Source organism: Gymnogyps californianus, chromosome 2, assembly GCF_018139145.2.
Source record: "Gymnogyps californianus isolate 813 chromosome 2, ASM1813914v2, whole genome shotgun sequence".
NCBI lineage: Eukaryota > Metazoa > Chordata > Aves > Accipitriformes > Cathartidae > Gymnogyps > Gymnogyps californianus.
The window spans coordinates 166,230,437-166,241,970 of record NC_059472.1 but is presented as its reverse complement, the minus strand read 5'-3'; the positions used below and the strand labels follow the sequence as shown (position 1 = coordinate 166,241,970).

The 11,534-nt window shown below is 45.8% G+C and overlaps 1 protein-coding gene across 1 annotated transcript in view; it reads left to right on the top strand.

Moving 5' to 3' along the window:
* Positions 1-429: 429 nt before the first annotated feature.
* The window catches only part of ALS2CL (ALS2 C-terminal like), a 29,415-nt gene continuing 18,310 nt past the window's right edge, over positions 430-11,534 (top strand). The window contains exons 1-10 of the mRNA XM_050892360.1: positions 430-552; positions 1,442-1,634; positions 3,476-3,541; positions 4,295-4,460; positions 4,918-5,046; positions 5,383-5,502; positions 7,321-7,397; positions 7,812-7,878; positions 8,578-8,774; positions 11,253-11,318. Coding sequence (XP_050748317.1) covers positions 447-552; positions 1,442-1,634; positions 3,476-3,541; positions 4,295-4,460; positions 4,918-5,046; positions 5,383-5,502; positions 7,321-7,397; positions 7,812-7,878; positions 8,578-8,774; positions 11,253-11,318 — 1,187 coding nt within the window. The 5' untranslated portion in view covers positions 430-446. The remainder of the gene's footprint in view (positions 553-1,441; positions 1,635-3,475; positions 3,542-4,294; positions 4,461-4,917; positions 5,047-5,382; positions 5,503-7,320; positions 7,398-7,811; positions 7,879-8,577; positions 8,775-11,252; positions 11,319-11,534) is intronic.

The window sequence follows — 11,534 nt, the reverse complement described above, 5'->3', positions numbered from 1 at the left end:
AGGTGCAGACTGAGGCACCCGGGCAGAAAACTGGTGAGAGATACGGAAGAGATGCTCTGCTTCATTCTTTGCTGCCTTGTACTTCAGGGATTTTCTTCTGGGAGAACGAATCTGGCACTAAGCAGGATTAACATCTGTCAAGAAGTTTAGGGCCTTTCCAGTCATGTGGAAGAGGTATCGTGGCCCACCTGAGAAGATCTTCAATTTGGGGCATCAGGAAAATGGGCTGTAGCCTCGGTGGTCTTCTGCAACACCAGTTCATGTTGAGCTATGGGGTTTCTGTTTCCTCTTCTAACATTTTCAAATGCTTTTTGGGGACAGCAATTATACCTGTGTGTGCGGTCAAGAGCAGGAAAGGCTGATTGTTTGCAATGAGCGCTGAAGCCTTGGTAGATGGATACTCTTGCAAGGGAGTTTATGTGTGCCTTCTGTGTTGTGTTCAGGACATGTGCACGGCTGAAGCAACTGCATCTCTGCTCCAAGTGGAGGAAACCTTCTCAGCATGCCTGGCACGGATGGATGCCCTCATCCTCAAGCCTCTGCTCCAGGCAGGTAGGTCAGAGAAGACAACTTTTTTGTCTGTAGTTCTAGCCTTGAGTCACTGGCACACCTATGAAAGGATTTATAATTAGAATTCCATGACTGAGGACTTGCTGGAGGCAGGTTTGCTGGAGTAAGTGGTATGTAGAGATGTTTCATTTAAGATAACAAGCTCTTAAGGACACCTATGGCCTTTCATTCAAGCCTAGGACTGTGGTTCCTGTTGTTTTTAGAGGTTAATCCAGATTCTAACCAGTATCAGCCTGTACACCTGCTCTGAGGCTTGTTTCCAGCACGGTGTGTGGAAATCCAAAATGCATCTCACACATATGCGACCCCTAAAGCATGCCCATTCTGCCTCCCTGCTCTCGGTCCATGGTCATGCCCGTCTTTGAAGGCAAAACTTGTGGGTGCAGGTTCTGAGCTGGCAGTAAATCAGAGCACCTCCACTGAAATAACAAATCCATATAAATATTCACAAGCCTGTCTGGCCAAAAGTGGTGCGACTGGATCAGGCCCATAGCGTGGTTCCCTCTCATGTCACCGCCTTTTTGGTCTAGCCTCCAAGGAGACTGGGAGCAGCCCTTGGGGCCAGGGGCAGAAAATTTTCCTCCCATGCTCGTGTCTGAGCTGGGGCTGAGCCTCGCAGGCTGCCCTGACCACAGGCCCCACAAGAATGGGAAGGACAAAGCCTTAGCATGGATAGCCCATACAATTACTCACAGGGACACAACCCTAAATAACCAGCATCTCCTTCCTCCCTGGCATTGTTTTCCTATAAGAACATATGTGCTTTACACTGAAAAATTGGTCTGAGTATTAGATATAGGCAATGTTTTCCACAAGATTTCTTGGAGTCAAGGCTTTCTGATAGCCTTTTTCCCCCATCTTTTCCTCAAAGAGCCTAGTGACCAGAAGGGAAAGGAGAACTTTAAGCTCTTCCTGCTCCTGAATGATCGATTTCAAGCTCTCTGGAACCTCACGGAAGAAAATTACCGGATACTGAAACAAAAGTGCAGCACCTCTGAGTCATTCTGCATCCAGGACATTTACACTGTCTGGAAAGGAGACCTGTTTCTAAGCCTCTACATCCAGTAAGTACAGAAGCATTTTGGAGTGGTGTAAGGGACCAAATTTATCAACTAACTGGTAGGTTGCTGCAATTAATTTGTGCGTTTAATTTGTTCAGTCCTGTCCACTAGTGTTCAGTCATTAGGTCAGGGAACTGATTGCATTCAGTGCTCACGACAAGTGCTACAGAATATAGCATCTGTGCAGGCAGCATAATAAGTAGCCTTTTTTGTAGCTGTGAGTATGCTTGTAAGAGGCAGAATTTTTTTCTTACAAGTATAGTTTTTTAATCATCTTAAGAATAGGAAGAGGACGGGGGCTAGAATTTGTGCCTGGGTAATTTATGAGAGCGAAGCTTCAGCTGTCATCAGGAACAGAAAGGCATGCACAAGCAGGTTTAAAGGACTCACAGGGATGAGGAGAAAAGATGTCACCAGACAGAGTTCATATTACTTGTTTGTGCCACATTTCTATGCTTTTGGCAAGGGATAGGATAGCAAGTGATGGATGTAGCATGATGTGAAAAACATACTGCCCCGTTGCTCTTTCTATAGTTAATTACATCTGCTTCCCATCTGTCTGCAATACAAAATAAAATGTTTACCAAAAGCACTGTAGCGTGTGTAACCTGTGTGTTGATGTCCTAGCATGAGAAATGGTTTATGGACATCTGAGATGACATAAAGATCAGACAGTGTTCAGTCCTTCATTCGTCACATTGGCCATAAATGCGGCCAAGCCTTTGCCAGATGGGTTTGTACCGTCTGTGCAGTTTGGCACCTACACAGGAATGGGAGATGGGTGCGCTGGCTCTGGGACATTGCTGTTCATCTAGTCTTGGTTTTGGTGGTCTTTATGCATGTGGAGGGAGGAGGAATGGAAGACCGCTTTTTGTTTTGTTTTTACTTGGACAGCATTGTTTTAGACAGTGATGCACAACAAGCTTTGCCTTTATGTGAATGGGGTTTGGAGCAGTGTGCGTTGCTCATTTGGGAACCAATTCAGTGAATTAAAGCTGGTTTGCCTTAAAAAGGCATATAAAAGATGAAAACTTGTGCTGAGGTTTCAGATGACACAAAGGAGAAGTTTATCTTAAGATCTAATTTCCCCTCATTTTGAAATTAAAACCTGTTTTTGTTGGGCGTCATGCAAAATAAAAAAAAAAAAGCCGGTTCCTACCCACCTCTGCTGACTCACTCTGTGCAGTCCTGATCCTACAACGTCTCATGCTTATTGGAGTGATATAGGAGGAAGCAAAGCCGCTGTTCAGGGGCCTCAAAATCAGCAGTAAATACATGTCCCTGAAAGATGTAATAAATGGTAATTAGTCTGGACATTATACATGACTTATTTGAAAACACTACTGGAAGAAAGCACGGTATTTGCTGACAAAATATGGCTCGATCTCCCTCTAGTGTGAGATGAGATACATTGGCGTGGGACACCTTGACTTGAATTTACCGTCAGTAATACAGAGCTGATACTTTTACTTCAACCAGCAGAAATTCATCCATCCGAAGCTGCTATCTTAAGCTCAGCCTTTGTAGATTAGCTTTCCAGGACAGTTGCGCAAGTTTACTTCTGCTTATGCTAAATGCCAGGGTGATTTAAACTTCCTGTAATGATACTAGTGCAAAAGTCGACAAGGCAGTTAAACCAAGGAGCTGGTAAAGGGGACAGAAGGGGAGTGAGCCAAGGTGAGAGGTACAATAGCTACGTGTGTCTCTGCCTCCCTCGGAAAGGTGGACCTGACATGACATTTTCAAACGAGCTTCGTCCTTTTATCACTTAAACCTTGTAGCTAATGTGCATCTCTAACTCAGCTCGTGCTTGTGTGTGTGTGTTTTTTTTTTCTTGCCAACAGATATTTCGTCACTTTTGCAAACTACGTTGTAGTCTACGGCTTCGAACATGCCACAAAGAGCAAAAGGTCAGTGGGCTGAAAAATCCTTCTTGAAGGGGCTGATAGTAACACGATGATACTGCATGGGTTAAGACACTAAACCGGGGCGAGCAGCACTGAGCACTGCACTGAGCAGTGATCTCTGTTTCACGGTCTAGCTGGCGCTCCTCTGAAGTGGCCGTACTGGCTGCTCCTGCCATCTTCTGAGACCACGGCAGCAGCTGTTGAAAGGTTTCCTCTACAGATCTCTCTCCGTCTCTTTCTAGCCATGCACAACTCTTTTTGTAGGAGGGGAAACCTGTAAATTTGGAATTTGGGGGTTCAAGTAAGGAGTGGGACCTGAGAAAGGATGATGTGGGAATCTGGCAGGAAATTTCCGCTGCTTGTCCCAGATGTTGTCAGAGTCTCATGGAAATAGCAAATGAAAACATGAGCACTAGATATGAGCAGATTCGCAGCCACTTTATCTGAGTCACCCTCTTGGTGTGCAAACCATCATGAAAGTCATGCTATATTCTGTACATCTGTGGGTGTGGTTCCTATTTGCAAAGACCGCTGGGCCAGAGGCAGGATGGATGGAGCTCTTGTTTGCCTCATTGCCTTATTTCTGCGTGTTTGGTGTGCAATTATATTTGCACACCAATGTTATCTCCTGCTCTTTCCAGTCTTTCTATACCCTCTCTGGGAGTGAGGTGGCATATAAGGTTTGGAAGGCAGAGGAGTGGCAATTTGCAGAAAAAACTAATTAATGAACCTTTGTCTTAATTCACCATCTTGCAGTGAAGCCTGGAAGCACCATAAGACAGTGCTGAAACAATTCCTCACAGACTTCACCTCCGAGACCTCCATGTCACTGGCCTTATACACTGTTCTTCACAAACCTATCCGAGAGCATATCGAGCAATATATACTGCTCCTTACCAAGCTGAATGAGGTTCTCAAAGAGGTAGGAAGCTTTATGTGATGTTACTTGACTGGCTTATGCTAACACCTTATGCAGGGCTTGTGGGGCTTTGCGGTGGTGTCAGTGAATCCAAAGCAGCCTAGAAGGAAAATGATTTCCAGTGGACAGCTGGGGTGATAGTAACCACCACCAGCGGAGTGCAGCCCACCTGAAGGTCTCAAAGCAACGAACAGTGGCCACTCCAGCGTAGTACGAGCTACTCATCATATAGAGAAGCTGCAAAGGGTCAAGTAGCTGGCCTAAGGTTGCACACTTCTGCTGGTGGCAGAGAGAATGCTAGATTTGGGACGCTTTCCTTGCAAAGGGGGTTGGAGGGTTAACTCTCATTAGCCCTTTGGATTCAGAGCTGCTGAGGTTTTTCTGCAGCTGTAGCCCAGAGAGTAGAAGTCCTGCACAGCCATGCCTGAAGCGTTGCTCAAGCCCTGCCTTCTTTTATCAGGGCTCTGAAAAGGACATGGTTACCAGTGCCATCAAGGAATATGTGAAGCTGGAGTCTTTCATCAGCCAAGTCCTGGATGAAGCTTATTTTACCAAGTCCTTATGGAAATCCTTGGGCTACAAATTCACAGTGAGTCATGGATGTAGAAAGTGGCTTGATGGGCAGCTCTTCTGGAGGTCTTACACTTCTACTTATGCATGGAGGGAATTTAATACAGATCAAGAATTTGAGGGTTGGTTTGAAGCCAACAGAGCAGGGCAGTGTGGAAGCCTTGGAGAAACCTTATGGTCACCGGGCACTTTACAAGTTGAGTGCTGTGTCCAGTTCTGCTGTCACTGTCATCTTGTGCCACGAGTCAGATGGCCTCTGTAGGAACTGTTGGCTTGAGTTGTATGTCCTCTCCCAAATCCTGATGTTTCCTGATGCTTTGGTCCTCCATCTTGACCTCTGTGGTTCCCTCTGCAGGACATGCTCTGTGTACCTGAAAGGAGGCTGCTGGAAGATAGCAAAAATCTTCCCATCTCTGCCAGCACGAATCGATCAGACCGGATCTTGCTCTTCGATGATGTCCTTGTGCTAATTCAGGTGAGTTTGCAGTCTTTCAGAGGGATTGGAAGGGCAGCGCAGATAAATGACAGTAAAATTCAGGTTCCTTTGACGTTGAAAATGCAGCAGAGCTTGGCTGTTGGCAAAACCTTGTCTCAGATCTATGCACCTGTGGTTTGCACTGGAGAATAAAAGAAAGTCTAATGAAGAAGGAATAGAGGAGCATCCACATAACTTTTTTCCCAGTAAATGTGTACTATCCAGCCACCACAGGCACCTTTCGAGTAACCCAAGCCCATGCCTGCATATGAATCTCTTGATTTCTGTTCTTGCTTATTCAAGGGGGGCCTGATGGGTCAAAGATGATATACTGTAAGCGTTCATGCATAGGACTAAATATGATCTTTCACGGTTGACTCTGCTAGTGCAATGGAAGCAGAAGTTGCAGGTGTTCTTGGGGCTATTTCAGGGATTTGGGGCCTGGGTATGGGGCAGACAGGGAGTGTCTACAGCCGTGGATAGCTAGATGAATAATATGTGTTCGAAGCTGTTCTGCAGCATGTTAATTAAGTCCAGCTTGGCTTGCTCTGACTGACAGCACCTGTAATCTAGCAGGGCTCTCTTCATGTGCACCTCTCTCTGCTTGCTCTGTAGTCATGTGCCAGCCCCGCAGGTGTCCAAACACATGACTGCCTTGTGAGCCGATTCATCTTACGGGCTCTTCCAAACATTAGCCTTTGTGGTAACACTGGGCAGTCCTACTCAGCTTGCAGGGTCTAGGCCTGAGGAAATAGGGTGGTGATTATCTCATCCAACTTTACATTGTAGATTTCTTAGCACTGTAGTGATCTTGCTGTAAGCAAGTGCCCCCAGGCTCCCTTTATAGTCAGGGGAGCGAAACATGCGCTGGCTGGGCGTGGTTCATCCGACCTATTTTAGATGCCAAAATTAGGACGAGTTGAATCACGTCCTTGACTCCATTGACTAGGGCGAGAGCACAGCGTAACTAGCTCACACAGAGATATCTACATTGTAGACATCTCTGTTCAGTCAACGGTTCCCACCCACTATGTCTCATCTGCTGCTATGACTGTTACTGAGGCTTGGGGAGATATAACTGGACTGGGATTGAACTGGTTAGCTTGGGCTGCTAGCAGGGGTCTGCTGATGAGGGCTCTGGTGCTGGGAATCTGAACCTCCCTCCCTTCCCTGTTCCCCCAAATCTGGTAGATACATCAGTGATTAACTTGTGGTGAACTCCATAGTGCTAGTACCTAACCTTGGCCAACTACATCCTTACAGACAGCAGCTCTGTAGTGTGGGCATCTGGACTTTAGACAGGGAAGGGAGATGTAATATTAAATGCCGTCTTTACCTAGTATTTCAACCATTTTAGTTTCTTCTGTTTGGTGTGCTATTGATCAAAAGAGTGACTCCTTAAATGTTGTATTTGTGGGCCACTATTGGCTGTGCCACCTGGAGTCCAAATCCTAGATAGATCATAAGCAAAACTAGGGCATACTGGGTGCCAGGGATGATTTGGGAGTGTTGTCATGTGATAGGGAAGAAACTCTTGTAGAGATAAGCGCCGTCTAAGAAAGTCTGTTACTGTTAGTTGTAGCCATGGCATTGTAAGTGTGAAACACTTGTAAGTGTTAAACTAAGAGCTTTCTTCCTTCCCCTACGTTTCTTCAGTCTCCGAGGTCTGTCATCGTAGTGTGGGATAGATGTGTGGACCACAAAAGAGGGAATTTACAGTGCTGCCAGTCTTGCTCTGCTATTCAGTGGATTGACAGAGCGGGGGCAAAGTGTGATGTTTACATCAATAACAGGAACATCTTCTCCCTTTTGTTCCAGGGAAACAGCTTTCAGAGTTTTGATCTGAAGCTTGTGTGGGTAGATGAAAACTGCAGGGAGAAATCAGCTCCAGGACTGTAAGTGAAAAATTTCCACTTGGAGGTTTTTTTTTTTTTTTTTTAAAAAAAAAAAAAAGTGTTCAACTTGATTGTGAAACTGAGAAAACGATTCAAAACTTTGTCCTGTCTCCTTTCCACCCGGTGGGATTGGTTCTGGGCTACGGGTAGTTGCAGTACCTCTCAGATGGGATCACAGCAGCTTGGACTTGCATTGCCTGCCTTTGCTGACATATTGAACTCAATCAATAATAAAATGGTTTTGGCTCCAGACCTAGAGAACAAAGATGAGTTGACTAGTTGAGTACCTCTTGAGAAGGAAAAACTGACTGTAAAAGCACCATTAGCTTCTGAAGAGGAATGGGAAGAGCAGGAGCTGCTGTTTGACTGAGAAATGTGTTTTTCATAGTCTCTGTAATGTCTTTTGCTTCACAGGTACGGACTCCGCATTATAACCCCGGAAGAAACGTTCTTTCTCTCTGCCAAAGACCCACAGATGAAGGTTAGCAGTGGGCAGGGTGTTTCTGTTCCACCTGAAATACTGCGCACCAAGTTTTGAGACAGCGGAATGGCACAGAGGGGATGGCAGCTCTGTAGTGGAGGCAAAACATGGACTACTGAGTGGAAGCTGAAATCCCATTAAGTGTCAGGATTTTAGCTTCCTGATCAGAAGACAGATTAGTGGGCTCTGCACCTGCTTAAATGCAGCTGAGGCCTTTCCTCTGTGAATTATGCCATTTTTTTATTATTTAAAGCAGAATAATAAGCCGTGTGGGGTTTGTTGGTTTCCCCCCGCCCTGCTGTGGAGCCAATACTGTATTAGATGGCCAGAGGTGGCTTAGACAGTTGACGGTAGATGAAGAATATCCAGGTGCTGAAAGTGGTCTGCCCTGGGCAGTAGTGTGTGCTGCAGAGCTTGGGACAGTACAGTCCCATCAGCATGGTCCTGTGCCAAGGCCAATTAGTGGTGGTGAGAGTCAGGCTTAAATGACATGAAGTGTTGCGCATTGGTGCAGTAGCCAACTTGCAAGACCCTGTTGATGCTGTAGATGGGCCATAACTCACCAGCCCAGCCAGCTGAATGGCACAGAATTGATGGGAACCCAACAGCTTCTTGTTGCTTCTCCTGAAGTATCTCTTGTTGGGAGCTATTTTGCTTTCTTCACTCGTTACTCCAGCACTCCTCTTCCTCTGCCCACAGGCTGTTTGGCAGTGGAAGCTGAACCAGGCTGTCCGCCAGGCACTGAATGGGAAGCGAGATTTCCCGTTGTGGGGCAAGACTGGTGAAGGCACCGAGCCCCCGTCCCGCCGCTTCTTCACCTATGTCTTCAGGCTGGAGGGCAAGTTCAAGAGCGCATCCTACGAGGGCGAGTGGCACTGGGGAAAGCCGCATGGCAAGTAAGGAGCCTTTTTTGCCCCTTTCCTAAGCAAGAACATGCAAGGATAGCCCTGCTGCCTTTGTGTAGCACTGCCTGGATCCAGTGGATGCACAGATGGAGGTATAGATGCCACAGAGTGGCTGTGGACATGGGATGATCCATCCCGTGCTGAGGGCCTCGACCACAGACTCTGGGCTGGTGATCTCCCAGGGTGTGCCAACCTCTCTGGTTCCTGCCTCACTTGTTTCCAGAGGGAAATCTGGTATTGAGGACAGATTCAGGGGGCAGTTGGGACACACTTGCTTGACTTCAGGGCTTAGTCAAAGCATGAGTCCTGACACGTGTTCTATTGTATTGTAGGTATCTCGCTAGTGATACTGGTTTACGCAGTAAATTGTAGAGGCTGCCTCTAATAATGTGGTAATGATCACATTGAAGGCGCTGCATTGGCTTACGCCTGTAATTAGGACTTAAACTTGAGCTAATGTTTATTTTCAAGATCTCAGCCTGAGGCATAAAATCTTACCATCATGATGACAAAAAAACCTAATCAAAAGCCTTTGCTTGTGAATGCAAGAAAAGTTTTATCCTGTCCTATCAAAATCTATTTTATCATCCAAACTATTATCAAAGGAATTAAAAAAAAAAAGAAATTAAATACAAAAGAGGCTCAAATGCATTTCTTGGGAGCATGAGAACCATTCACTAAATCCAACTGAAGTTTAAGGGTGAGCTCTGCCAAAAGCGAATGGTCTGTAAATCAAAGGTTAAATGGTCCCAACCAAAATCTCTTTGATAAAGCACAGTCTCTGTTTTTGTGAAGAAACATGAAATATGACCAGCCTCCTCAGACACCAAACCAGGCTGATTTGGAAGTTTTATACTTCCTGAGTTTTACACAGTTTGTTTACAGTTGCTATTGAAGCAAAAAGGATGTAGAGACTTGGTTTGAAAGAGCCTTAAAATAATGAGAATATCCAAAATCAAAAGCTTAATCCTGAATCTTCTGTGGAAGAGACTGTGCCTTGCCCCAGAATAGCATGAAATAGGTGTTTGGAGCAGAGCTATGCGTGAGGCAGTCCTTTACATCATCCCCACCTTCCCCAGCACCTGCACTCCTAACAGAGGTCTGAAAACCACTGTGTGCAGACACAGAAGGACAAGCACCTCTCCTTGCTCTTTGTCTCCTCCTACCTTAGGATTGGAGAAATGAGATTAATAAATACCTTTGCTGCTTCAGATTAAGTGACTTGACTGAGGCATCCCAGGCAATTTGTGGCAGAACTTAGTGACTTCGGGTGCTTTTAATACCTGGACTTTTAATTGCTTAATGACTAGGCTTTCCTTCCCACTCCTGAAATTGGTCTTCTATGTGACTTGCTACTAATACAAGGTTACAGAGCAGCAAAGCTGGCCTTGATGGCCTGTCCACCTCTGAGGGAGCGGCTGGCATGGCAAAGCACATGAGCAGAAACCTGCAGCAGTGTGAATCAGGGCTCTTCAGCAAAAACATCTGCATTCTTCACTGTTCTGTCCCAGTACTCCTGATGACCTGGTGTGGGGGAAGGAGATACTCCCACTGAGAAGTAGCTTAAACCATCCCCATGGCTGGAGCAGGCATTCTCTCTGGCTTGCTCTCCTTTGCTAGCATTCATACTAGCAAAGTAAAAGGAGATGTAATTTAAATCCACTTAAAATTAATCTGACCACTTCCCTGTAAATACCAGAAAAAGAGCCTGTCTCATGTAGGTGTTTAAAGTGACAGCCTTGGTGAAAGTCAAACAAATGCGTCATGGTTTTGGTACTGCACCATCTTCTGTTGTCTCTGGTTGGGGAATGTGTAGGGAGCTGGCTGTGTCTGGGATGATGCAAGAATTAAAACAGTGAGTGGGTGTGGGTATGGAGTGGGAGACCGAGAGGGAGGGAAATGCATTCACAACTGGGCATGGCTGTGCAGTAATTTGACCATCGCATTGACCGTTCCAGTCTCATTTTGCATTGTTACCTTGTGTAATCGTTTCTACAACCCCCACACAAAACAGATGGAAAGATATGATCCCTTTAGGCCAGTCCTTGTCTCTCTTGTTTTCATAGTGCCTGGCACAATGAAGTTCTGGACCACGGTGTCATTATGTTGTCTACGGGGATGTGCCATGCTGGAACTTCAGTTGGCTTAATCACATGCTGCACTGCAATTACAAAAGGGTCATGCGCAAGGTCCTAAACGGATGACCCAGCAACTCTGCAAAGTGCTTTTGAGATTAGGGAACTTGGAAGAGGATTCTTCCCACTCATTCCAGGGCATGAAAACATTATGGTCTTAAATCCTTACAGTGCAAACCAAAGTCCCAGAGGTGCCTGGAGAACTTCTGTGTCTCTGTCCCCTGAGGAAATGTTTTTGATGTTAGCCATTTCTAGGTTGTGCCTTGATACCTTCTGTTGCAGCTGTGAATGTTGCTGATGATCTCCCTTGTGTAACGCTCGCTTCAAATTGCAGGGGGACATTGAAGTGGCGTGATGGACGCAACCACGTTGGAGATTTCAAAGAGGGCTTGGAGCATGGGTAAGCCTTGAAAAACAGGGTGTTTCTTGCTTTCAGAATAAGCTAAGAAATGGTTCCTCGCAGAGGTACAGGGACACTGGCGTCTTTTACTCTATTTACTGTTGCAGCCCAATTCATCTGACCTATTTTAGACACCTGGCTTAAGCTTGAGTATGTTGTACCCTAGAGTGAGTGGATTGACAGTGACTACAACAAAAAAAGTGTGGGCAGATGACC